Here is a 27,803-nt window from a genome sequence, read left to right as displayed (position 1 = left end):
GATTTGAACTCAGGTATTCCTGATTCCAGACCTAGCACTGTTTTAGAGTTAAGTAGTTGGTTTTGCTCTAAACTGCACACTAATTTGGATTGCCCAATTAATATTTTCTTGTGCCCACAGAAATAAGTAGAATATAACATATAAGAGAATCTAGAGAAAAATTATAACTGAAATTATTACTGTCTCAAAGCCAGGCAAATTTCTAATAATTATAATTTCTCTGTAAGAATAGAAAGACAAGGGGCAGCTAGGTGGCGCAGTGTATAGAGCACCGACCCTAGAGTCAGGAGGACCTGAGTTCAAATCCGGCCTCAGACATTTAACACTTACTAGCTGTGTGACCCTGGGCAAGTCACTTAACCCCAATTGCCTCACTAAAAAAAAAAAAAAGAATAGAAAGACACCAACCAATTCAAATTAATTCAATAAGTATTTATTAAACAAACACGTATTCTGGGTAGAGCATAAATCATCTGATTCCATAGAGAACAGGAGAGAAAACTGTTCTCCAGCAGGAAAAAAAAACCACAAATCCTTATCTTTCCTCTTTCTTAACACATGAGGTCACTAGTGAATCAAAATATGTTATTTCTGGTAACAAGAGCTCTAGCAGAACAATTTTACACGATGCCAAATTTTAAAAAGGTTGATGAGAAATCTCTCTCCTTTAGAGGAAAAATAAAATTCAAGTTCAATTTGCCTCAGTAATTCCAGGTGATTTTCAAGTTGGAAGGCAGTTGCTTGGAGCTAATCTCATCAAATTTAGTTCCATCCTGCACAGGTATGCTATAGAAATCAACAACATCCTTGACACTGCGCATCTGATGAAGCCTAGAGTTGGGTACCACATGGCCAAATTCTTCAGCCAGTTGTGCCAAGAGAGAAAACTTCAGCTGACTATTTTCCAAGCTAGTTTCTTGCCAATCATTATTAAGGTGTGTACCAAAAACTCTCCTGACATGAGATTCCACACAACTCTGGAGATCCTCAGGAGGAATGTACTTTCGACTTCGTGGTGGTGGACATTCCAGAACAGGCTCTTCTTTAATCTCTACTGCCTTCTCAGGAACCTTTACTTCTTCTTGCTTCGTTCTAAAATAAGTAATAAGAAGCAATAATGTTAGTTATTATCATTCCTAATAATAGCTTTATGGTTAAAAATCACTTTTAATGCCAAGACCATGGCATTACTGAAATTACTAAGACATTAATGATAAACTAACTCCATCTACTAAGGAGGAAGTTGAGGGTCAGATCTGGTGAAATGACTTGCACACAGTGTGAGAGTTGGAACAACACCCCCTGCTGGGAGGAACATTTTGTGAGCTCTGGCCTGAGAACAAGCCATGTGGCCTTGGCATCAGGAAGTTGGAGGTGTGTGTGTGTGTATGTGTGTGTGTGTGTGTGTGTACACAGCCCTGTTTCCGTTTTCACAGGAGGCTTCTGAGACGAAGGAGGGGTGAGGGTCTCTCTCTCTCTCTTTCACCGGGACCTCGTGTGAAGTGGAGCAGAAACACTGGCTCCCTTAGATACATAGATGAAGGCATCTTCACCTCTTTCTCTCTCCTCACCAAATTCTCAGGTTCCTTAATAAATGCTTAAAAGTCTAAACTCTTGCTAAAGCTTCTAACTTATTGGCAACCACTCATTAGATTTTTCAGACAGTCTATCTAGAATTTTAAACACCTTACAGATAGTAACTTTACAACAGGGATATGATATAATGAGGAAGTATAAAGTAGAGAGGGGTAACTTGAAGGGACAGAACACCAAAGATTCATCCAGTCATTCATTTAACATAAAGCTGAGTATAAAACCAAGTCCTTAGATTCTCACAGTGATTTGCAATTTTCAAAATGTTTCAGTCATGGTGCCGTTTGGTCCTCCCAACAGCTCTCTGACTTTATAAAGGGAAAATTGATGTCTAGAAATATAGAAACTCAATTCGACAAAAAATAAAAAGTTTGTCAGGCAGCTAATTGTGTACATTCATTGTGAGAGGCACTGAAAAGAAAGATAACAAACGCTGCCCTCAAGAAGTTTGGAGTCTAGGGGCAGCTAGGTGGCACAGTGGATAAAGCACCGGCCCTGGATTCAGGAGGACCTGAGTTCAAATCAGGCCTCAGACACTTGACACTTACTAGCTGTGTGACCCTGGGCAAGTCACTTACCCCCCATTGCCCCGCAAAAAATTTCTTTAAAAAAAGAAGTTTGGAGTCTAATAGGGGAAGGAAACACATGCACACATTTATGAGTTTGCACATGATTAAGTATATAAAATCAGAGTAGCATGAGAGGTTCAAGAATGAAGTGGTACTGTTGGGTCTTTTTCCCAAGGAGATCATAGAAAAGGGAAAAGGACCCACATGTTCAAAAATATTTATAATAGCTGCTCTTTTTGTGGTGGCAAGGAATTGGAAATTGAGGGGTTGCCCATCAGTTGGGGAATGGCTGAACAAGTTGTGGTATATGAATGTAATGGAATACTATTGTGCTGCGAGAAACGATGAGTAGGAGAAGTTCAGAGAAAATTGGAAGGACTCGAATGAACTGATGAGGAGTGAGATGAGCAGAACCAGAAGAACATTGTACACAGTATCATAAACATTGTGTGTTGATCAACTGTGATGGACTGGATTCTTCTCACCAATACAATGGTACAAGAGAGTTCCAGGGGACTCATGATGTAAAAGGCTCTCCAAATCCAGAAAAAAAAAAAAAAAGCTGTGGAATATGGATGCTGACTGAACCATACTATTTCTTTTGGTTTTGGTGCTGTTGTTTTTCTATTTTGAAGTTTTTCCTTATTGCTGATTCTTCTCTTATAGCATGACTGGTGCAGAGATATGTTTAATGTTGTTGTGTGTGTGTGTGTGTGTGTGTGTGTGTGTGTGTGTGTGTGTGTAAACCTATATCAGATTGCCTGCTGTCTGGGGGAGGGGGGGAGGGAAGGAGAAAAATTTGAAATTGGAAATCTTATGTAAACAAATGCTAAGGGTTATCTCTACAAGTAACTGGAAAATAATAAAATTCTTTTATTTTTAAAAAATTTGAAAAAAAAAAAGACTGAAGTGGTAACAACTAAGTAGCAATGATGACGGAAGACATTATGGAAGAGATGGCGCCTGAACTGAGCTTTGAAGAAAGAGAAGCTTTCAAAGGTAGAAATGTGGAAGGGTCTCTCCCAAGCTGAGATGAGTATGTGAAGATGAACTGAGGAAGAGAGAGACAGAGGAGAGAAAGGAACGAAGAACTGTCCAGTTTGGCTGAGGGTTAGAGTGTGCAAAGGGAAAGAGAATATAATAGAGCATAAAAGGGAGGTTAGAGGTAGACAGTGGAGAGCCCTATGCTTACGACAAAGAAATTTCTATTTTATTTGATAAGGAGTGGAGAGCCACCAAAAGCTAAGCAGGGGAGGGATAGTCAAAATTGTTTATTAAAACGATTACTTGGCTACCAATCAGAAGGATGGTATGGAGGCAGGAAGACCAGGTAGAAGGCTACTATTAAATCTTAGTATAAGAAGTAAGGAGGTCCCAAACTAGGGTGGTAGCCGCTGGAATGGAAAAAATGATGCTCAGGACAATCATTCATCTAGAACTAATCACATACTTCCTGTCAACACTCTCAGTAGCTTCCTCATCCCTAATGGATAAAATGTCAATTCCTCAGCCTGGCATTTAAGTCTTCACACTGTTGCTCCAACCTGCCTTTCCAACCTCATTCCACTGCTCCCACCTCTTCGCACTCTATATCCCAGAGAAACTGAACTACCAGCTCTTCCTGGAACTTAGCCCTGCTCTTTTCTGTCTCTGCACACTTAAACAGGCCATTCCCCCCTGCTTGAAATATGTTCTCTCCTCATCTTCACCTGTTAAAATTCTTTTCTTCCTTCAAGCCTCAGGTGCCATCCCTTTAAGCTTCCAGCTGCTCTCAGCTGAAAGCATCCTCTCTCCCTCCTCAAATTTTTCTTGGGGCTTTTTTGTCCGGTCCTCTCCTCTTCCTATCACAGTTAGTCTTCTATATGCGGGGATACTGTAAACCATCTACTAACCCATCAAACTCCTTGTGGACAAAGACTATGCATTTTTAAACATTAAACTGAACATAATGTATTACATATAAATGCTTTAAAAATCTTTGCTGAATTAAACTTAACTGGCATTTTATAGTTTCCTCACAACTCCAGGAGATTATTGACTATAGGTTTAGAGCTAGAATGGACTTTAGAGGTCCCTGCGAATTTATACATGCCCCTCATTTTATATATAAGGAAATGAGAGGGGCAGCTAGGTGGCGCAGTGGATAGAGCACCGGCCCTGGATTCAGGAGGACCTGAGTTCAAATCCAACCTCAGACACTTGACACTTACTAGCTGTGTGACCCTGGGCAAGTCACTTAACCCCAACTGCCTCACCAAAAAAAAGGAAATGAGTACCCCACCCCCAGCCCAAGAGGTGAAGTAAGGAAAGTAACACAAGTACTACAAAGTGGCTTACCCAGGATAACAGAGTTAACCAAACACCTATTTCAACTATGCCACAGTTGGTAAAGCACTATATTAGGCACAGGGAGGGATGCAAAGATGTGTGAGGAACAGTCCCAGTCCTCCACAAAGTATGCAATACAGTTAGGAAGATAAACACAATAAAAGTTAACCAGTGGTTCAAAACATTATAGGAAAGATGGTACATAGATAGTAACAAGTGATACTGAGTCCTTTGGACACTCAGTCCTAAAAACCGCATGGTGGAGGCTGGGGAGAAGAGAAGGTGAGTTTAATACTTAACTCCAGTCATACTTCCCAGCCTCCTGCATCCTTGTTCATCCTTGTTATCCATACTTTAGGCATAAACTGTTCTTTCTTTGTCCATGCCTAACCCTTCCCCATAGGGCTCAGTATCTGTACCACTATCAGCCCCTTCAACTGTGGGCAGGCAGAACCTTATTCTATTGTGAGCAAACTCCCCTATCATCTTCTACCTTCTGCACAATCCATCTTTTTACTTCCTAGCCTTCCTCTGTTAACACAGATAAGACCAGAGGAAAAGGCCATTGGAAGTGGCAATGGACCGATGCCATTGGTGATCTTTTAGAAGGTAATTTCCAGTTGAGGAGCGCAGGTAGAAGCCTGCCTGAAAGACGTTTACAGTGAGTGGGTTCCTGAGAAAGAGGGAAGTTGGTATGAGGAGGGAAGAAAGCAGGAGATGACTCTTCCTAAACTGCACATAGTCATTGTGGGGGGAGGGGAGACCCCCCCCCCCACATGATGCTTTGTACAATGCAACAGCTTGTCTGACAACGCCAAATCGGTTGGGGGAAACACCTAAGATCACTACTAGAGAGAAAGCATGAGACTGGGGTCAAGAGACCAGGGTTCTAGTTCTGATTTTGTTAACAATTCCTTGGGTGACCCTGGATAAGTGACTTCCCCTCCGAACCTCAATTTCCCCATCTATAAAAACAAGGTTGGGCTTGATGACGTCCAAGGACTCCTCTGATCAGGGAAATCCATTGCGTCTGTGATGATGGTTGAACCCACTTCATAGTCGGACAACCTGAGGTTGGAAGGATGAGGAGGGGAGGGTGGGGAGAATATGTCGGTGGCAGGACTATTCTCATTATAGAACCTAAAGCTGTGGAGCTTGACATGACCTTGGGGATCGCCTAACCCAAGCCCCTCATTTTACTAATGAGGAAACTGAGGCCCAGAAAGGGGGAGCGACCTGCTTGAGGTCACAGCAAGGATTCCGAACCTCCGCCCTCCATGTCCCTCTAGGCCAGGCCCAAGCTTCCAGTTTCCTCCAAAAGGTGATCGACACCCCCCCCACCCCCCCGCTGCGGCTTCTACCTGTTTTGGCCCCACAGGGCCCGGCGTGGGGTCCTCAGAACTGTCCTCGCGAGTCGCCTGCAAGACGAATGTAATCCAACCACCGCCGCCATGACAGTCGAGACGCGTGAAGCCGTAGCGCGAGCTCCGCCCCCACCTGGCACAGCCCCAGCGCCCAACTGCATGCAGGGAAGTGTAGTCTAAGGACCTGGAAATGGAGGTTTCGGGGCATGATGGGAGTTGTAGTCCGGGACAGGGCACGTCTAAGGGGTCCCATCCAAGATGCTCAACGTTCCTAATCAGAAAGTCCCAGGGGTAGTAGGAGTCAAGTTCCGTAATGAGTCCGTTAAGTTTATACTTTATTCGGGAAGGAAGTAAAGCTTACACCACCACTCCTCCCATCCCCTTCTATTCTAGAGGAGGAATCAGGATAAAGCAGCTTGGGTAGAAGGGACGCCAGTAATTAGATCATAGGTTGTCTCTAAAACAAAGCTTAAACTGTGGGTCGTGACCACATATGGAGTCGCGTAACTGAATGCGGGGTCGTGAAAAATTTGGCCACAGTAAAAGATTACGTATACCTATTTTATACACTTACATAACCCTGGTCAATTAAAAAATTTCTCGGTCGAAAAGGGATCAGGAGAGGAAAATGTTGAAAAAGCCCTACTCTTTTTTTTTTTTTTTGGCGGGGCAGTGGGGTCAAGTGACTTGCCCAGGGTCACACAGCTAGTAAGTGTGAAATGTCTGAGGCAGGTACTCCTGAATCCAAGGCCGGTGCTTTGTCCACTGCGACACCTAGCTACCCCGGAAGAAGCCCTACTCTTAAAAGACAGATAAAAAGCCCTACTCTTAAAAGCAGATGAGTAAACAGAAGCTACGGATGAGCTGAGGTCAGGCACCTGCCCAAGATCACCCAGCCAGTCTGCAGAGCTCCTATCTGAATCCAAGTTTCTCGACCTCAAATTCCATGTGCTTTCCATTGCACCCTTGGAACTGAGGAATAAATCAGAGAGGAGGGGAGGGAGCCTAGGGGGGCCTTAGGGAAGTACTGCAGGAAAACCAGAGGACTGCGAACTCTGAAATCAAGGACATGCAACATAGGCTCTCAACTTTTTCCAGTTGGAGAGCCCCTTAAAAAACACACACACACACACATACACACAACATTTTTTTACTGAATAATAGTTGTGTTAGAGGCAGATAGTGTGGGGGACTTAAAGTCAGAAAAACCTGAGTTCAAATGCTACCTTAGATACTTATTTAGTTGTAGAACCCTGGGCAAGTCTCTTGACTCTCTCAGAGTAACTTTACACATCCGTATAATGGGAATGATAATGGCACTTATCTCATAAGGTAATTGTAAAGATCAAATGAGATAATATGTGTACAGTATTTTGAGAACCTTAAAGCGCTAGGTAAATATTCATTGTGTTGTTGGCATCTGTTGATTGAGAAAACATAGGACCACCAAAAAGCCTTCTAGGAGGGAGGGATAGCCTTTTATAATGTCCTGTGGGAATAACGCAAGCTGTTGAGCAGGAGGGAAAGAGGAATGGGGTTTCCCCAAATTTTCTGGCTATGGGATCATTCCTAGGAAGTATGGAGCCTTCTGAATGGTGAGGCAGTGAAGTATATTAAAGTGAACCAGCAACCTGGTTGGGACAGGATTTCTGGTTGAGGGATTCAAAGGATCAGTGCTGCAATGCTTAGAGAGATGTGGGATTCTTGGCTCAGTAAGAAAGCACATGAAATTCGATTTAACACTGATAGTAACAACCCAAAGCACTTCTATGATTCCCTTAAGGGTATTTAAGGGCCAAACACCTATAGTGCATCTCAACTACTCAACACTGATGGAGTCACACTGATCGGTGATAAGGACATGATCTTGGAAAGATGAGCTGAACACTACCACAGTGTTTTCAACAGACTAGTGTTCTCATCAATCAATGCTGAAGCCAGTAACTGTATACCTCAGGTTGAAGTTAATCCCTCTATAGCCAAATTCCAACTGAAGAAGAGGTTTTGAATGCTATTAGGTTCCTCTGATATGGCAAAGAACCTGGTGCTGATTCCATTACACCTTGTAATTTTACCAGGCAGGGGGTCCACTAGTCATTCAAAAGCTGACTAAAATCCTCCAAGTTATACGGCAAGAGGAAGTTATCCCTCAGGAGATCGAGGATGCCTCAGCTGTCCATCTCTATAAAGGAAAAGGAAATAGGTGATAATCACAGAGAATGTCTCTCTTGCCAGAGTCATTCTTTTTTTTTTTTTCTTTAGTGGGGCAATTGGGGTTAAGTGACTTGCCCAGGGTCACACAGCTAGTAAGTGTTAAGTGTCTGAGGCCAGATTTGAACTCAGGTCCTCCTGACTCCAGGGCCAGTGCTCTATCCACTGCGCCACCTAGCTGCCCCACCAGAGTCATTCTTAATAAGCTGATCCTTCATTTGGAACTCCAAGTTCATTTCCCTTCTGAGGAGGAGCTGATAGGGTATTTTAGTGTTTAATTATCTTCTCCCTGATAGAGATAAGTGGCTATGCTGAGCCAATTGTGACCTCATCATTTTCTCTTGTGATCCATGTTGTTGCTTTCAAAGACCAATGACATCATGGAGTGATGTCTTGACTTGCCCATGAATTGATTTAAGTGAGGCATAGTTGCACAGTTATTGTCCTCACTCTCTCTTCCAGAGTCATTGAAGTCCAGTGGCAGGACAAAAGTCAAGATGGCTGGTGATATCCCTGGATACAGTAGATGACCTTGGTGTTTTTGATGTTTGACCTAGCTCTAATTGCTCCACAGTGCCTGCTTCAGCTGCTTCCATGGCTGTTGGAACAAATTGTTCTCATTCACCTATTACACCAGGGGAAGCCTTCATATGCTTTGTTGTAGACATCCCTCTAACTCACTAATGGATTTGAGGCCTATTGGTTGCTCTCAACTTGGTTTAGCCCATCTGTCAAGACAGTTTACCAGGGTATAGCCTCTGAGACATACTACAACTACTTGGAGCTATAGGCAAGAGTTGAGTGATAGGTGGACATCAAAAGTGGATGAGCAGCCCTCACACCAGAGATGCTACTCCTCCCTGAACTAGGTAAACTCCCAAGGACTATATAGCTTTTGGGCAAGTCTGGCCAGGAGGAATGGGAGATACTCAAGAGTTAAATTCTAAAGATAAGAAAAGGGAAACAATGCCACTGAAAAGGAAAAATGGGATTTATCTGCAGAAACAAATATGGATGCACAGGTTGCTCATCAACCAATTTAGACTTTAAAAATAAACACAGAGGGGCAGTTAGGTGGGGCAGTGAATAAAGCACCGGCCTGGATTCGGAGGACTTGGTTCAAATTCGGCCTCAGACACTTGACACTAGTAGCTGTGTGACCTGGGCAAGTCACTTAACCCTCATCTATCCCTCTAAATGAATGAATGAATGAATGAATGAATGAATGAATGAATGAATGAATGAATGAATACAAATAAAAAAATAAACACAGGGCAGATGAAAGCCATGCCAGATTACAGAATTTTCAGGATCTTCACCAGGATGTCCATGACCTCAATTCTACAATAGCAGACCAGGGTTCAGAATAGTCTCTAGCACTGGTTCATAAGTTTGTGGGAAGGCAGGTGAGCTATTTAAAGGGACTGAATTAAAATTTGATTTGGCCTTTTGAGGAAAGCAAACATAGATTAAGTGAACTGAGGTAGGGCATTGCACGTCATGAATGGATAATAATTCCTCAGCCAAATGTGTACAGTTCTGAAAAAGGACCTGGGAACCCAAGGTTCTAACTCCAGGCCTACCTAAGTTTTGTGATCTTGGGAAGTCACTTCATATCTGCAGACCTCAGTTTCCTCATCTGTCAAATGATGTGGATAGATTATAAGACCACAGATTTAGAGCTAGAAGTGACCTCAGAGGTTATGCCATAAACTGCCTCATTTTAAGGATCAAGAAGAAGGCATAGAGAGATGAGTGACTTGTCCAAGGCCAGAACTCGGATCTAAATCCAGGTCCTCTGACTTGAAAGCTGGTAAAAAAAAAAAAAAATGGGGGCAGCTAGGTGGTGCAGTGGATAGAGCACTGGCTCTGGAGTCAGGAGGACCTGAGTTCAAATCCGGCCTCAGACACTTAACACTTACTAGCTGTGTGACCATGGGCAAGTCACTTAAACCCAATTGCCTCACTGAAAAAAAAATGCTCTTTCCCCTTCACCACATTGCTTTAAGTCTCTTCCAACTTTGGGTCTGAGTTATTTTAATGAAAAAAATAAACTAACAAGACAGACCCAAGTACACTCAAGGATAGTATATGGCATTGAATCTACATTGGCCATAAACGAATATAGTGAGCCATTCTGAAAACACCAAAAGACAACATGATACATGCCAAGTGTTTATAAAATGTTTTATTTATTTTCCAATGCAAGTACTGGTTTGCAGACTGCCAGGATTAGTTGTTAAGAAATGCTCATCAGTCCACAGCTTTTGAGAGGTGTTTCATTGGATGACTGTTATTCGTGGCAGAAAAGTGGCAGTTTTTTCTTAAGTGACAGGGAGGGAGCATCACTGAAATAAGGTTGAAACTGTTATCCAGCTTCCCCACCAGCAAGGAACAGTGCTGTGAAATTTGATTTCAGGTCCTTAAAATGAGAGTTGAGAGGAGGATTGGGGAAAGTGTGGAGAGATGCATGTGTATGTGTATACCTGTGTATGTAAAGAGAACTAATGTTCACTGGATTTAAGCATTTAAAGTGCATTGTGTTGTCAATAAGTCCAATCAGAATTGTCACATCATTTCTAGTCTGGGTGAAATATATGTGTTTCTCAGTACCCTCCTAATGACATGCAAAGAGGAGCTAGGGCAATGGTGGGGGAAAGATTCCTAGGACACTAATAGGTGTAGCAGGGAGTGAAAAGGGACTGGCTGGCAGCAGAACTGGATGTGCCGGAATGAACATACTTCCCTTTGGCTGCCTGGCAGTTTGCCTGAACAAAAGAAAAGGGACTTTGGTTAATTAAAAAATAAAACAACCCAGACATTTTGTCCATGTTTATCAATGCCTGCCCTGAATGACCAATATGATACTGTCTCTTTTTTCTCTTCCTTTAGAGTCCATAACTTTGGTTTGTACCACATAACAATAACAAAAACAACAATAATAATATTATCTATATATCACTTTAAAGTTTGCAAAGCACCTGATACTACACAATATCATTGAATCCTCACAATAAGCCTGTGAGGTAGGTGCTATTATTATTTCCAGTTTATAGATGGGGAAACTGAGGCAGAAGAGGTTAAAATGACTTGCCCAAAGTCACACAATGTCAGTCAGTATTTGTCAGATCTACCTGACTCCAAATCCAAAATTCTATCCATTGCATCACCTAGCTGCTTCCTTACTATTATTTGCTACTCCTTTAGGAACCTCTTCCTTGTTCCTCATTTCCTTATCACCAGGTTCATGTTCTTTCTCCTGACCCTAGGTTGTGCTGTCCTCCTATGTAACTGCCACATTCCTGTGGATGACACATCATACCATTTGCCTGCATCCATCCTCTCAGTGACTCTCTTGACCTCCATCTATACTTCCTCTGTCAGCCACACACCGCTGGACTCACTATCACAGAGCACTGGTCCCCTTCAGATTTCTCCAACTTGGGACTCCCTCTGGCCAAACACAACCACTTTCTCTTCTACCACTCTTATTCACTGAACCTGAACTGATGCACTTGCACTTTGTCCTCACTACTGCCTCCAGGCTCTCAACCCCTCCTAATTCAGAGTAGAAAGCATAATGGATTTGAGGTCAGAGAACCTGAGTTCAAATCATAGCTCTTCTGTTCACTACCTGTGTGACTTTGGGCAAGAACTTTTAGGCCTCAGTTTTTTCATATGTAAAATAAGGGGTTTGAACTATATGGTGTATAAGGTCCTTTCCAGCTTTAAATGCTATGTCCCCATGACACCCTGCCCTCCTGTTAGCCTCTTTCTGCTCATACTTGACTACCTATATAGTCTAGACTCTAGTAATTGACAACTTCAATGAAGTCTTCACTAACACTAACCCTTCCTCCCCATAATCTTCCACCATGTCTGCTGTACCAATCCTCCAAATCACCGCACTGTCCACCTTGCCTTTATATTCACTTGCAATGCAAGGCACTGCTAAGGATGTCAAAAACTGTTCTAACTAGCTACAAATCAAACTGTAAATCACAGTTGGAATGCAGAAGAAACAGTCTAGCCAAGAAGAGAAGAGAGCTGGGTTCCTCACCTGAGCCCGCTTTATAAATGCCTCCTGGGTCGCCTTCTTGTTTGCAGCTTTGCCCCCCCAGGCAGCAAGTGCACTGGCCTGCAGGGCCCGCCCATATGAGAAACTTAGCTTCCAGGGCTTGGGCAGTGGGCAAAGGTTGATGGCATTTAGATTGAGAGTCGCATCTTCTTCACTCATGCCTCCAGATAGAAAGCAGATGCCTGGAAGAAGAAAAAAAACGTGAAAATGAGAGCTGAGACAACTAGCCATCATCGGTAGGATTTGGTGCAAGTTAGGCATTCTCTCTCTCTCTGCCTCTCTCTGTCTCTCTCTTTCTCTCTCACACACACAGAAAAGTGAATGCATACTGTCTCTCAATTCTTTTTGCTTCATTTATATGTGAAACTATGATATTTGCTGGAGGAAGAGATCTGCACTATGTTAGTCTGGAATATCAGGAACTGCAGAAATTGGGGGATAACTGGGATAGAGATTGACTCAATTCATCTTTTATTTCCCATAGCATCTAGTAGAGGGCTCTGTACGCAACAGATACAATTAATGTTAATTGAATTGAGCAATATTTGAATGCAATGGAATATTATGGAATATCATTACTCCATAAGAAATGGCAAAAGGGATGGTTTCATAGAAAACTGAGAGGATTTGTATGAACTGATGGAAAGGGAAATGTGTAGAACCCAAAAAACAATTTATTCAATATCAACATTGTAAAGAAAAACAATTTTGAAAGACTTAAGAATTCCAATCAATGAATTGACCAACCATAATTCCAGAGGCCTGAGGGTGATTCCCTCAGGGTTCAGAATGAGTCATATATTTTGGGACTCAGCCAATGTGGGTAATCGCTTTGCTTGATTATACATATTTGTTACAAGTATTTTGCTTTGTTTTCCATTTGTGGGGTATATGATTTGAGATATCATTGCCAACTCTTGAGAAACAACTGTGACAAAGGACTCTAAGACTCTTTCAGAAGCAGGAACAAAGAGGCTGAGAAGGCAGGCCCACTAGGGCACGAGGTACATGACAACCTGGAAGAGAACTAAAGCATTTACCTGGAACAGCAGCAGGGACTGTTCGGTGGAGAGCTGTGACAGTAGCCAGAGCCACCTGTTCAGGGGTGTACTTCTTGGTGCAGGCATGTCCAGCTGTCACCATGTTGGGCTTCAGGAGTGTTCCCTCCAAGTAGACATGATGGTCATTCAGGGCCTTGTAGACAGCAGCCAGGACCTAATGAAGGTGAAGGATCAATGGGAAAGGTGAAATAGTATTTTGGTTCATCATGGGCACTCTCCTTACATTATTCTAATGGGAGCCCTTCCCATTCTCCTCTATAGCTAACATGTCCTGTGACAATTGGGACATGAATTTTCCAATAACTTTTAGTCCCAATCAATTCAGAGATAATAATTAAAGCTAACATTTATGTAGCTCTTACTATGTGCCAGGCCCTGTGCTAAATCATTGAGCTTTACAATTATTATTTCATTTCAACCTCACAATAATCCTGGGAGGTAGGTACTGTTATTATCTTCATTTTACAAATAAGGAAACTGAGGCAAATAGTGGTTAAGTGACTTGCCCAGGGTCACATATTTATAGTAGGAGGCAGGATTTGACCCCCATCTCCTGACCGACTTACAAATATAACACCACTCACTATGTCTTACTTACTGCCTCTATAAATTCTATCCATACTCCCTAAAAGAGCTGAATGGTCAAAAAATTGTAGTGTTCCAGAGCAAAAGCTGGGAGATATCTTCATTTACTTCCTTCATTTTTACAGATTGAGAACTTATAGCCTACAGAAGGGATGTGGCCTATTCAAAGCCCCTGCTTTTCTTTTTTTTCCTCTCTCTTTTTGTTCCCCCTTGTTTTTTCTCTCTCTTTATTATGGTTTCCTCCAACACACCCATCTCTGTCTATGGGTTTAGGCCAGCTCCTGCCTTAAGCTAAGAAAGTTAGAGTTATACATTTGCCCAGAGATGCATAAATTTGGCAAGGGCAGCTTTAGTTTTTTTCTGACAGTTCCCAAAACAAAAGAAGTCCTTTTCTAGGCTACCTAAATTATTTAAAGTGAGACTGCATCTATTCTAATCCATTCGTGTTTTGACAACAGTGAGAGGTCTTCCCTCATAGCCAGAGGTTACCTTCTCAGAGACATACTGACAGTGCTCAAGGTCGTGATCTCCATCGGGGATGACTTCCGGCTCCACAATGGGTACCAGCCCGTTCTGAAAAGGGAACAGAAGAGATGGACATTAGGTTGCCTTTCCCTGGAGCCATTTTAGCAGGTGTGGAACCAGTGAAACCGATTAGTATAAAATGAAGCTCCTTTGTGGAACAATAGCTGGGTGTTTGCGGAGCAGCAAAGGAAGGAAGAACTTGACAAATGAAAATGAGTCAGAAGAAAATGAAACAGATGCTAAGTTGGAGAACTCCTTGCCTGCCTGCTTGTCACAGGCTTCTAATGACCTTGGTGGGGGAGGGGGTCTCCAAGTTGGATGGGGTAAATAAAAGTCTTCACTGAGTGCTTGTGAGCCTGACAGGAGAGGAGGACCCTAGAAGGATGAGGCCTTATTGTCTCAATCACCATCGGGTGTCCAGAAGCAACCACCACCAGTAGCCTCCAAAGGGGTTCTAACACTAACCTACACCCAGGTGATACATACTGACATCCCATCTTCCTGTATTTGATTGTAAATTACCTGACAACAAGGCCCATGTTGCATCTATCTTCATCTCTTCAGTGCCAAGCATTGTGTCTTAATAATAATAGCCAGCATTTATATAGGGTTTTAAGGTTTGCTTTACAAATGTCTCATCTTAACCTCATAACAACCCTGGGAGTATATGCTATTATTATCCCCACTTTAAAATAAGGAAACTGAGGTAAACAGAAGTTAAGTGATTTGACCAGGGTCAGAGAGCTAGTAAGTTTCTGAGGTCAGATTTGAATTCAGGACTTCATGATTCCAAGTCCACACTCTATCCACTGTACCTTGCATATAGTTGGCACTTAATAAATGTATGTGTTATAGTTTTATTGAATTATATGTGTTAGCCTGGACTCAAAATACCCATCAGGAGTTGGGGAGGATCTAGCACAGGCAATGACTCTTTGAGCTGGAGGGGAAGGCCCTCTCACAGCTTGATGGCCTTCATTCTAGGCTGCAGGTCTCAACCAACTTCCTATCACTCTTGGCTAGAGCAAACATCATACTGAAATATGAAAAGCAGTTGAGGGGCAGCTAAGTGGTGCAGTGGATAGAGCACCGGCCCTGGAGTCAGGGGTGCCTGAGTTCAAATCCGGCCTCAGACTCTTAACACTTACTAGCTGTGTGACCCTGGGCAAGTCACTTAACCCCAATTGCCTCACTTAAAAAAAAAAAAGCAGTTGAATGTCACTTGGTTCTGGCACTGAGAAAACAATGCTCAAGTTTGGTGAAATGGTATTAAAAATGAAAAAGGGACCAGGTGTGTTGGTGCATGACAGCAGTCCCTGCTTCTGGGGAAGCTGAGGCAAGCAGATCACTTGGGTTAAAGATTTCTGAGCTACAGTAGGCCTAAAGTCTACCGGAGTGCCACCATCCTACCTAAGGAAGGGTGACCTGACTCAGCTTGGATAAACGGAGCAGGTCAAAGCTTCCATGCCAATCAGCATTGGGATCAGGCCTGTGAGTGGCCCCTGTACTTTCAGCCTAGGCTAGATAGGAAACTCAGCCTCAAAAGAAAGAAGGAAATGTTTAAGTGAGTTTCTTAGCCTAACAGAAAGAAAAAATTCTACTTAAATTTCTAGAGCAAAGTGTTGAGGGAAAGGACCCACATATACAAGAATATTTATAGCAATTGTTTTTTTTGGTAGGGGAAAAGTGGAAACTAAAGTGGTTCCCAGCTACTGGGGAATAGCTGAATAAATTATAGAACATAAAGGTAATAGAATACTATTGTGCCACAAGAAATGAAGAAAAGCATGGTTTCATAGAAATCTGGAAAGATTTCTGTGAACTGATACAGAATGAAGTGAGAAGAACCAGATCAATTTATATAATAATAAACATGGTATAAAGACAACTTTGAAAGACTTAAGAATTATGATCAATGCAATGACCAACCATGATTCCAAAGGACCAAAGAGGAAGCATGGTACACACTTACTGACAGGTAGGTGATGGACTCATTGGACAGGATGATATGTGCGTCCATGTATATGTATGTATGTGTATATGTATATGTAAATGTATATGTATATTTGGAGATGACTAGCCTATGTGTGAATTTGTTTTCCTTCACTATGCATATTTGTCATATGGGTTTTGTCATTGTTATGATTTTTCAGTGCTGGAGGCAAGGAAAAAAATGGGAGAGAATAAAATAGATTTGTGCTAAATGAAAAAAAATAAAATTTAAGTGGAGGAAGAAGGAATCTTGTGAAAGCCAGTATTCAAATGAAGGGCACTAACATTCCTCTATAGAGGTAGGCCTCTAAAGAGCTCCTTCTCCCAAATTTAAAGTCTCAATTTTCATGCCCTTGAGTTCAGTTGTCACTATGGTTAATCATGAGTTCCCCAGTGACAACAAAATTATCATTTTGCCTTTAAACCTTCAGGCTTCTTCAGAATGAGGGACAAGAAACCTGGGAAAGCTGTCCTGGGACACCGTCCTCATCCCCTGAATCCCTTGGCCAGAGTGGCTATGGGGAGCCTAGAGTAATACCTGCTGGCAGATGCTGGCATAGCGGGCCAGTGCATTGGCATTCTCCTGGATGGCCAGGTGGGAGGGACATTGGTCAGCGATCTTCAGCACAGCCCGCCACTTCCCAAAGTCAACACCATCCTTCTTGTACTGAGCACAGCGCTGAGAGAGCCCATCCAAGCCTACAAACCACGAGAGTGGGGGAAAAGGCTTCTCTGAGAACCTGTTATAGTCCATGGAGCCTCTATTTGGAGGCTAAGGGGCTGGAAGTAGCCAACTGACACCTCATTTTCCATTGCTAGCTCCTTGATTTCTCTGACTTTAGTATACATCCCCTGTCCCTGTTCTCTGAGCTCAATCTTCTCTCTGTGGCTTATGTGCTAAAATGCCTAAGCAATTAAGTTGCATGTGACATAGATTGGTGCTATCCATGCTCTCAACAAGCCTTTAGTCAAAACTTAAAGAGTTTTAAGGTCAAGTACCAAAAATAAAGCCATTTTGAGTTACTCATTCTGCAAAAAGAAGAAATACCCTCTTGACCCCAGCTGCTGGGGAATTTGTGTTTTGGAATGGTATGGGAATTTGGAAACAGACTATGACCTTCAGGTAATCCATACATTTGAGCAACCAGCCTGGGGTCAAGTCCATGCCCGATCATGTTATTAGCCCTTTGACATTAGAATAACTTTGCCTTCTCTGTGACTCAGTTTTCTCATTTGCAAAATAAACATAATATCACCTGCTCTTCCTATTCCACAGGGCAACTGTGAGGGTCAAATGTAAAACTTCATGTGACTTTAACAGATAAGGAAACTGAGACCAAGAAAGATGAATTGAGTTTCCAAAGGCCAATAAGTGGAAGAGCCAGAATTCAGTAACAGTCTTAGTTTTGCTGTTGGGCTCAAAGGAGAATTTGACACACACCCCACCCACCCCCAAACACACATCATTATTTGTGTATACATACATATATATATATACACACATGTATATGTCTGTATGTATAAATATATATATACTTATATAGATCCACATGTATATATGCATTATAAACAAGGATTATCACATATACACATTATCTGTAGTATATGTACATATTAAGTAATAGCTCAAGAGTTAACAACTCAAACTAATCAATATTACATATCAATCAATAATCAATTAACCAATATTTCATATACATACACATATACATGTTTATATACAAATGTGTCTCTATATAAATATATAATCCACATGTATAACATACATATAATTTCATAAACTTTAAAGTACTTTATAAATATTTATTTTGAGCTGTTACTTAACTTTTTATGGTTTTATATCTTGTCTCCACTATTGGATTGTAAGCTTTTTATGGGCAGTTGTATGTTACTCATCTTTGTTTCCTTCACAAAGCTTAGCACAGGGCTTTGTCCCTACTAGGTGTTCAGTAAGTGTTTGCTGTTTGGATTTTTGCTGGTACATGAACTCATCAAATACTTTGTGTATTTTAGCTGGTTGCCTTTCTACTCTTGGTTCTCATTCTTCCTCTTGCATATCTAGCACATGCAGGGATGCTCCATCACAGAAAGCAATAATCTCACCTTGAATGGTTGTTTCTTCATTTGTTCCTGCCAGGGTAGCACCTCCTTGGTCCAGCTGTGAAAAAGAGATTATGAACATTCAATAGATGCCAAAGAGTGAAGAAGGCAAAGATCCTTAATTCAGAGCTCTTCTCATTGCTGGATTCTCCCCAACCACAGGCACTGCATTGTGAGATGGTATTTACATAACAAGGAAGAATATGGGGGCAGCTAGGTGGCGCAGTGGATAAAGCACTGGCCCTGGATTCAGGAGTACCTGAGTTCAAATGCGGCCTCAGACACTTGACACTTACTAGCTGTGTGACCCTGGGCAAGTCAATTAACCCCCATTGTCCCGCAAAAAAAAAAGAAAGAAAGAAAGGAAGGAAGGAAGGAAGAATATGGAACTTAAGTGCAGGGAGTATGGCTATAGGGAGTATACAGGAGTCTTGTGCTAGACAAAGTATTCCATCTTAGGTGGTGGCCAATACACAAACCTGGGAGTATAGAGATACTGAAAAGAGTTAGGAGAGTTTCAGAGAGAAGACCAGGAAGGGTTAGGGAAAGAACAGATTTGGTGAGACTGGAGGATAATGTCAGATAGGAGAAGAAAGGACATTTGAAGGATTTGCTTGACCTCAGTATCACGTTAATATTTCATATAGGGAGAGAGCCACAAACATTTTGGATTCCAGTATAAGTGGTGTATGTACTGGGTGCACTGACCTTGATTCCCACCACGATGCCCTTTTCCTTGAGGATGTCTCTGAACCACTTTCCTTGGCTATCCTTCTGATAGAGGGTCTCATGGAAAAGGATCACACCCCCAATGCTCTGGTTGATGGATTTGTCCACAGAGAAGAGAATTTCTCGGAACTGACGGCGGTTTTCTTCTGTGTTCTCTACCTTGATCCTCTGCAGGCGATTGCCCATGGTGCCTAAAATACACACCCAAATAGGGAAGATGGGGAGAGGAATGGGTTAAAATGGTGTTTGAGAACAATCAGAACAACCAATAAAGGATAACCTGGCTTTTATACTTAACTGCCTATAGTTTCATTGAGGTGGCAGAACATAATGGACAAAGTTCTGGACTTGGAATCAAGAAGACTTGAGTTTGAATTCCACCTCAGACATTTACTAGCTATGTGATCCTGAGCAAGTCACTTAACCACTCATTTTCTTCATCTGTAAATTAGGGATGACAACATTTATGGCAAGACTCACAGGGTTGTTGTGAAATCATATATGTAAAGTGCTTCGTAAATATTAAAGCACTATATAAACACCAAAGGTCGATAGAAAGGACACACTACTGAATCTCAGTCAAAACCCAGTAGGGGAACATGTAAGCTACGCACAAAGAGTTGAACCTGCCTGCCAAGGTCAGGTGAATGATTATTTACTACTAGCAACAGTCAGGTATTTAAGACCCTCAGCACTCATTACTGAGTGGACAAGCTGGCTCTGGGCAGGCTGAAATTCAGCTTCTGTGATAAGAGGATTACTGACTTCAGTTCAATGATATGACTTGAACCTCACTCTCTGTTTATTGCATTTTCTTCCCTGGACCCATTTCAAATTTCTGTACTTCTGACCCCAGCCTGGTAACCTGATCTTGACACCAAATTGCTCACTTTGTTTAATAATTTACCAATGAATTGCACTCTAGTAGCTCAGGAAAGAAAGAAGTAAAGAAGTTTTAAGGAAAGTGTTAGCCCAGAAGAGAAGGCAGTATATATGAACCTGGGGGTGGGGGGGAAGGGGGCATCAGAAAGAACACATTTTTCATAGTACTCTGTTCAAAGAGACATAGTGTTTGAGGAAAGGAAGGAGGAAATATAAGACAAAAAATATTCACAAAACTAGTACTTAGGATTGGTGGGGATGGAAGGACATAGGCAGGGCTTCATCACAGTAAATCTGCAAGACTGTGGTGAAAGTAGAAGGATGAATATTTTTGGCTGTCTTTTTCTTCCTGTCGATTGGTATTTTCACTTGTCCCAAGAGTTTCCTACTGTCAAAGAGAGGGGTGGGTCTGGCTGTACTGCTGAGCTGTCTGAAGTAGTGAGGAATGATTTGTGATCAAGTGTGTGCCCCAGAGTCAGCAGATGCTGCTTCTTTGGTTCATCTTCTGATATTGCTTCTCCCTGCCTTGCAAAGGGAATACTTAAGAAGGTCTAGGGGCCTGATAGTCAGGTGCTAGAGATGGGAGGGTCAAGGAATCTGATGGAGACCAGCCTTCTTACATGACAAGACAATGGAGTCTGGGCTCCTTTGATCTTTGAATTCCTTTTTTCTAGCTGCTTGCAAAATTTTCTCCTTGACCTGGGAGCTCTGAAATTTGGCTATAATAATCCTGGAAGTTTTCCTTTTGGGATCTCTTTCTGGAGGTAATCAGTAGATTCTTTCATTTCTATTTTACCTTCTGCTTCTAGAATATCAGGGCAATTTTCCCTTAAAATTTCTGGGAAGATGATGTCTAGGCTCTTATTTTGGCCATGGTTTTCAGGTAGTCCAATGATTTTCAAATGATCTCTCCTGGATTTATTTTCCAGGTCAGCTGTTTTTTCCAAGGAAATATTTCACATTGGACTCCTTCGATCTTAAAGCTCCCCAGAAGCCTCTATATGAACAATTTTACACTGAGGGTCAACCCTATTTGTGAAGAAGGATGAAGAACGAAATATTAAGGTTTATTTTGATAAGAATAGTGACTTTTCAGAAGTTGGTTATGGAATACAGCACAATGTCCTTTGTACTCACCAACAGACTCATCTGCAGCCAGGATCCCCTTGCCATCGGCAACAATGCGTTTGGCAATGTCTGAGAGCTCCTTCTTCTGCTCTGCAGTGAGTGCTGGAAAACGGTGGGCCATGGTGGTGGGTCTGGAAGAGAAAGAGAAAGAAAAAAGTGAAACGCTAATTGCTGGAAAATGGAGGTATAGGGATCACAGAGTCTCAAGAGCTAGAGATCTCAGAGACCATCTACTCTAACTCATAATGGAAGTTACACAGACATATACACATGTACCCATCATCTTCATCATTACCATCAACAAATATTTACCACTCCATACAGAAATCTGTACCAGGTGCTGGAGAAGAGGGTGAAGTTTTAAGTGAGACATGGTGGTTCATGTATTCTATACGTCCTCACAACTTGACTTTGTATTTCTGCAGAACCTTTCCTGGGAGAAGGTGGGCCATGCCTTGGAATCAGGTGTCAGCTGCCTAGAAGATTCTTTATTATGGGAACCTGTCATTTTGCTCTCTTAGGGGCTGTACCCTTAGGATGGCCAGAGCTGCCTTCTCTCAGGCTTAATGAATAAAATTGTTTCTGGCAGGATCATGCAGAGACCATTGGACTTGGAGTCAGAAGACAGAGTCACAAGACCTTCACTTAAAAGTCTTGTGAATCTCTTGAGGGTTATAAGAAAACAGATGTCTATTTCATAATCTGGTGCTTCAAAGGTACCTCAGGTGAAGGGGACTGGATTTGATGAATTTTGAGATCCTTCTCACTTCTAAAATTCTGCAAGTATATTATTAAAAAAGTGAAATAGACAGGACCCTAACACTTTGTGGACTAGATGGGTAAGTGAACTTCTACATCTTCAGTGCCCACTTGCTACTGGGTGGCTTGCATTCTGCACCCTTCCCAAGACCCTTTGGAAACTTCTATCAGTATAGACATGGTGACCATTTTTTTCCCACATTTTCCAAGACAATCTCAATTTTGAGAAAAGAAAATATACTTTAATGAGACTTTTCAAAGAATATATTCTTCATGGGACCAGATATCCCAATTTTTGTTTTGGAAATTAAGTATAGATGTGCCATGGCAGCTTGAGGATGTCAGAGAATAAAGTAGTCTAACATTCAATTCAGTAAGCATTTATTAAGTGCCTTCTGTGTGCCAGACACTATGCTGAATGCTGAGGTTACAAAGACAAAACAAAAATACTTCCTCTCCTGAAGGAGCTCACCACCAACTCAGGCAGCATTCAGGGATTTTATAAAAAACCTACCACAACTCCTGAGCCTTTAAAGAAGGAGAGATTTCAGTTGCATCCAAGGAAAACCAATCAATCAAACAAGCATTCATTAAGGGCTTATTCAAAGAAAAAGGAGATATAATTCCTGTTAATGAACATACATTCCATTGGGGGATACAAGATATACATGCATACATACATGTGTATGTACATACATAAGTATATAGAAAATATTCAAAACAAATTCAGATGTTGGGGGAAGGATATTGTAGCATCTGGGAGAATCAGAAAAGGCTCGTATAAAAGGTGGTGATTGGATTGAACTTTGAAAGAAACTAGGGTTTCTAAGAGGCCGAGATGAGCATGGGGTCCATCACATGGTAGGTATTGAGCAAATATTGATTGATTGGTTGATTATAGGCATGAAGGAAAGCCCGTGCAAAGACATGGAAATGAGGAGAGGGAATGTGGAATAGCAAGAAGGCTAATTAGGCTGGTCTCTAAAGAGGGGAGTCATGTACAATTAAAGTGGAAAAAAGGGGAGGGGGTTCTTAAGGAAAATTATATAGTCTCTATTCCTGGAGAACTTGAAGAAGATGCACAGTCACACATCTTGTATGGTTGAGACATTCTCTTGTGTGAAGGTGGAGCACTGGGGCAGAAGATCTACCCCACATATATTTTGAATTTAGTTATAAGTTGTGGTGCTTATATTTAGGAATATTCATGCTAGAAGTTACCTGCATATTAATCAGGCTTGAAAATGAGATCTATGAAAATATCCACTGATTAATCCTTAACCACAGAGAAAGTACTGAAAGAATCTTAGGTTAAAAACTGGCCAACTTCTAAAGAAAACATGATTTTCTAGTGGGCATGAGTTATTTCCGAGGATTATTTTTTGGTTTTCCTCCTGATGATTTTATGGCACTACTAAAAATAAACTGGAATATTTTCTTCAAGCTTATCTCGCTGGCTTATAGCTAGTACAAAAAAAAAGGGGGGAAAAAGAACCAGATGCAAAGAAGTAATACAGTCCAACAGAAGATAAAGGGGCTAAAGGTCTGCACTAACATCAGCACAAATATTATTCTCTGTTAATCATACAACAAGGGATTCAGGCCAAAGGCCAACCCTGGGAGAGAGGAGGGCTACTAAGGAGGGGTGAGGTTTCCAAAGAAAGATTTCTGAAGCCTCCATCAGTTGCCATGGGGCTCTTATGACTGATATCTCAGGATGTTATTTCTTTGAAAATGAGGATGTATTAGGTTTGTGTGAGTTGGTTAACATTTACATTTATACCTGCTTTGCTCCAGGCTCTGTCCTAAGTGCTGGGAATAAAAAGAAAGAGGAAAAAAAAAATAGTTCCTTCTCTCAAGGAGCTCATGGTGTAATGAGAAAGACAATATGTAAACAACTTTGGAGTTTATTGAATAGGGGGAAGACATAGACTTGAACTTTAGAAAGACCAATTTGACAGTTGATAGACTGGAATAGGGAGACACTTGTGGCAGGGGATGTAAGGTAATGAACGCAAGGTCTGATCCACAGTGGTGGTAGTGTGAGATCACCAACCAAAATAGTATAGAGGAAGAAGATCCAGGACAAGATGCTGGATGGAACATACCAGCGTGTGACTTTGTATAGAAGTGTTGAGATGTGGTGGAAAGTACATTGGACTTGGACTCCACCAACCTGAGTTGGAGTCACAACTACAATGTGTGACCTTGTTCAAGGAATGTTATGTCCCGGGACACATTTACTCATTCATTTTGCATTGTTGTTCAGGATTTGTGAGTTCATCTGTATGAAAAACTCCCTCCATTGATCTGTTACTCCTGTGTAATGTAATTTTGAATTCTAGCTGCCTAGAACACTGAAAAGTGAAAGGATCAGGAAACAGGAAAACAGTGATTTGCCCAGGGTCAAATAGCTAGTGCATCTCTGAGGCCAGATTTTTTTAAACTCAGGTCTTATTGACACCAGGCTGGCATTCCACTACTCCACCAAGCTGTTCCATGATTGTCTTTCTTATGCATCCATTAAATGGGAATAAGAACACTTTCACTCCATACTGGACCAGGGTGTAGTGAAGAAAGTACTATGTAAAAATCTAAAAGTGCCATATAAATGTAGGCTATTATTATTATAGGAGAATGAGTGGAAGAAGCCATCTGAAATCTATTGAGCTGAGTGATCTGTGCAATTTATGAGTAAAGATTAAGAGCCAATGGAAGAAGTTCTGGGAGTGAAATCATTAAAACAGTAGGTAAAGACATTTGCCTGTCAGGGATTATTCTCTTGTCCCTTCCAGGATCCCTGTTATTCCATTCATTTTAGGCCAGTGCAGACCCTTGTTTTTTATGATAAAAGTATAATTTTGGATCACACACATTTGTTAGAATCTGCAAGTCAAAATGTAGTAGAGGGAGGAGAATTTAAATAAAACCCTCATTTTCAAGTGATAAGAAGGCACAATTCATAAACTCATATTCCTCAGATTTATTTTTGCAAATAACTATATTGTAGTATTCACATTATTGATACTGTTTTACAAACTTAGCTTAGAAGGCAGCAGTTGCAAAACAGTTGAATAATAGAATTTCAGAACTCTTTAAAACTTAAATATTAAATTATAGAATGGATGTGGCTTCTAATGCATTGTTGGTGGAGCTGTGAACTGATCCAACCATTCTGGATAGCAATTTGGAATTATGCCCAAAGGGCAATAAAGCTGTCCATACCCTTTGACCCAGCAATACCACTTTTGGGTCTTTTTCCCAAAGAAATCATGGAAAGGGGAAAGGGACCCACATGTACAAAAATATTTATAATTGCTCTTTATGTGGTGGCAAGGAATTGGAAGTTGAGGGGATGCCCATCAATTGGGGAATGACTGGACAAGTTGTGGTATATGAATACAATGGAATACTATTGTGCTGTAAGAAATAATGAGCAGGAGGAGTTCAGAGAAACCTGGAGGGTCTTGCGTGGGCTGATGATCAGTGAGATGAGCAGAACCAGAAGAACATTGTACACAGTATCATCAACATTGAGTGTTGATCTACTGTGATGGACTATATTCTTCTCACCAATGCAATGGTACAGAAGAGTTCCAGGGAACTCATGATAGAAGAGGATCTCCAAATCCAAGAAAAAAAAAAAAGAACTGTGGAGTATAGATGCCGAATGAACCATACTATTTCTTTTGTTTTTGGTGCTGTTGTTTTTTTCTATTTTGAGGTTTTTCATCATTGCTCTGATTTTTCTCTTATAACATGACTAATGCAGAAATAGGATTAATGTTATAATATAGATAGATAGATATAGATATAACCTATATCAGATTACCTGCTGTCTAGGGGAGGGGGGAGGGAGGGGAGGGAGGGAGAAAAATCTGAAATTGGAAAGCTTGTATAAACAAAAGTTGAGAACTATCTTTACATGTAACGGAAAAAAACCCTAATTAATTAATTAATTAATTTTTTAAAAAAGAATGGATGTGGCTTGATTAGTTACTTCACAGAGTTCCTGTCAGTAAAGCACTTTATAAAATGTTTCAGAAATATGACCTAATATTGTAGTAGATAGAGCATTGAGCCTGGTGTCAAGAAGACTCATTTTCCTGAGTTCAAATCTGGCCTCAGACACTTACAAGCTATGTGACCCTGGACAAGTCACTTAGCCCTGTTTGCTTCAGTTTTCTCATATGTAAAATGAACTAGAGAAGGAAATGGCAAACCACTCCAGTAGCTTTGCCAAGAAAACCCCAAAAGGGGTCATGAAGAATCATACATTAATGAAAATGACTAAACAATATTATCTTGTCCAGTGATTTCATTTTACAAATGAGAAAACTGAAGCCCACAGAGGCAGTGATTTACCCAAGGTCACAAAGCTTATCAGCAAGTAACAGATCTGGGACTAGAACCCAGGGCCTTTGATGTGACAGTTAAATGCTTTTTCATCTATGTCATACACCCCATCCTTGACTATAGACTAGGAATCTTAGGTTGCTTTTTTTCTAATCTACCTCTGTCCCATTAAAAGAAAAAAAAAACCTTCTCTTGGCATTTCAACTGTTCATCCATAAAATGGACACTCAGGTGATGGATAAAATTGTTGCCTTGTCCCAAACCTTCTCCTTACAGAGCTACTACAAAGATGTCAATAATTGGCAAATATGTGTAGTATAGAAGGAAAGGGAAAACTAGATTCAGAAAGCAGCTAAAATATGATGAAAAGAAGCAACCTTTTAGGGGCAGCTAGGTGGTGCAGTGGATAAAGCACCACCCCTGGATTCAGGAGTACCTGAGTTCAAATCCAGCCTCAGACACTTGACACTTACTAGCTGTGTGACCCTGGGCAAGTCACTTAACCCCCACTGCCCTGCAAAAAAAAAAAAGAAAAAAAGAAAAAGAAAAGAAGCAACCTTTATGTTGGACGTCTTCAGTCTGAGATTCTTAACCTTCTTTACATTGCTGACTTTTTATGCATACTTGTACATTAACCTTTTGCATTTAATAAGATCTCAAAAAGCACACATTTTTATAGGATTCAAATATAGGGAGGAGAAAATAAAGTAAATGGGGTATGTGACCATCTGGTCCTATTAAGATAAAATCATTTTATCCTAGCTGGTCATCCCAGTAATATTCAGCAAAATGACTCAAAATATTATTGCTAGAAGCAATATCCAGTCCTGCTCCTTTGGATTAATCGTCTCTAACACATCCCTGGTCCCACAGTTGGAAATCCAGTAACGTATAGGAACTTGTACTCACTGTTTGGAAGAGGGAGTCTTTGGGTGACGTTAGAAGTTCCTAATGAGAAGGCAGCTGCCAAATAGGACGAATCTGAGAGTGTGCAAACTTTTTATACTGCTCGAGGCAAGGTGCCTTTCGTATTTTGTTTTGTGTTTTTTTTTTTTTTAACTTTTGCCCTTTCCTCCCTCCCTCAACACAGTGGGGAGGGAGGTGTCTTACTCAACACCTCCAATTGGCTCATCAACAATCATTCCTGCCAATCACATTAACAGGAGCCTCACTTAGAATCCTCTGATGTTTAAGTTGGATCTCAGAGGTCATCTAATTAAAAATCCTTATTTTACAGAGGAGGAAACTGAGTCCCATAGAAAGTAAGCAACTTCCCCAAGACCATTCCTAGTTAGGGGTCCTGATTCCCTATCCCTTGATCTTTCATCCACACCTCTATCATCATTCTCACTTCTGAGTTAAAATTTCTTTGTCTCTTGGGGCAGCTAGGTGGCACAGTGGATAAAGCACCCGCCCTGGATTCAGGAGTACCTGAGTTCAAATCCGACCTCAGACACTTGACACTTACTAGCTGTGTGACCCTGGGCAAGTCACTTAACCCCCATTGCCCTGCAAAAAAACAAACAAAAAATTTCTTTGTCTC

At 41.3% G+C, this 27,803-nt stretch overlaps 2 protein-coding genes across 2 annotated transcripts; both read right to left on the bottom strand.

The window, feature by feature from the left end:
- Window positions 1-411: 411 nt before the first annotated feature.
- On the bottom strand, window positions 412-9,224 carry MRPL50 (mitochondrial ribosomal protein L50). Its single transcript, XM_043976015.1, has 2 exons — window positions 5,852-9,224; window positions 412-1,092 (listed from the first exon to the last, which is right to left on the bottom strand). The coding sequence occupies exons 1-2, from the start codon at window positions 6,013-6,015 to the stop codon at window positions 702-704; spliced, it is 555 nt and encodes a 184-aa protein (XP_043831950.1). The 5' UTR covers window positions 6,016-9,224; the 3' UTR covers window positions 412-701.
- Window positions 9,225-10,238: 1,014 nt separating this feature from the next.
- Window positions 10,239-27,321, bottom strand: ALDOB (aldolase, fructose-bisphosphate B). The gene is made up of 9 exons (XM_043976014.1): window positions 27,170-27,321; window positions 21,155-21,276; window positions 19,115-19,326; window positions 18,410-18,464; window positions 16,845-17,005; window positions 14,279-14,362; window positions 13,184-13,358; window positions 12,126-12,325; window positions 10,239-10,833 (listed from the first exon to the last, which is right to left on the bottom strand). The coding sequence occupies exons 2-9, from the start codon at window positions 21,264-21,266 to the stop codon at window positions 10,738-10,740; spliced, it is 1,095 nt and encodes a 364-aa protein (XP_043831949.1). The 5' UTR covers window positions 21,267-21,276; window positions 27,170-27,321; the 3' UTR covers window positions 10,239-10,737.
- Between the last annotated feature and the right edge of the window lie 482 nt (window positions 27,322-27,803).

Source organism: Dromiciops gliroides, chromosome 1 (genome assembly GCF_019393635.1).
Source record: "Dromiciops gliroides isolate mDroGli1 chromosome 1, mDroGli1.pri, whole genome shotgun sequence".
NCBI classification, from domain to species: domain Eukaryota; kingdom Metazoa; phylum Chordata; class Mammalia; order Microbiotheria; family Microbiotheriidae; genus Dromiciops; species Dromiciops gliroides.
Note: the sequence above shows the minus strand (reverse complement) of the source record. Positions and strands in the feature narration are given on the sequence as shown.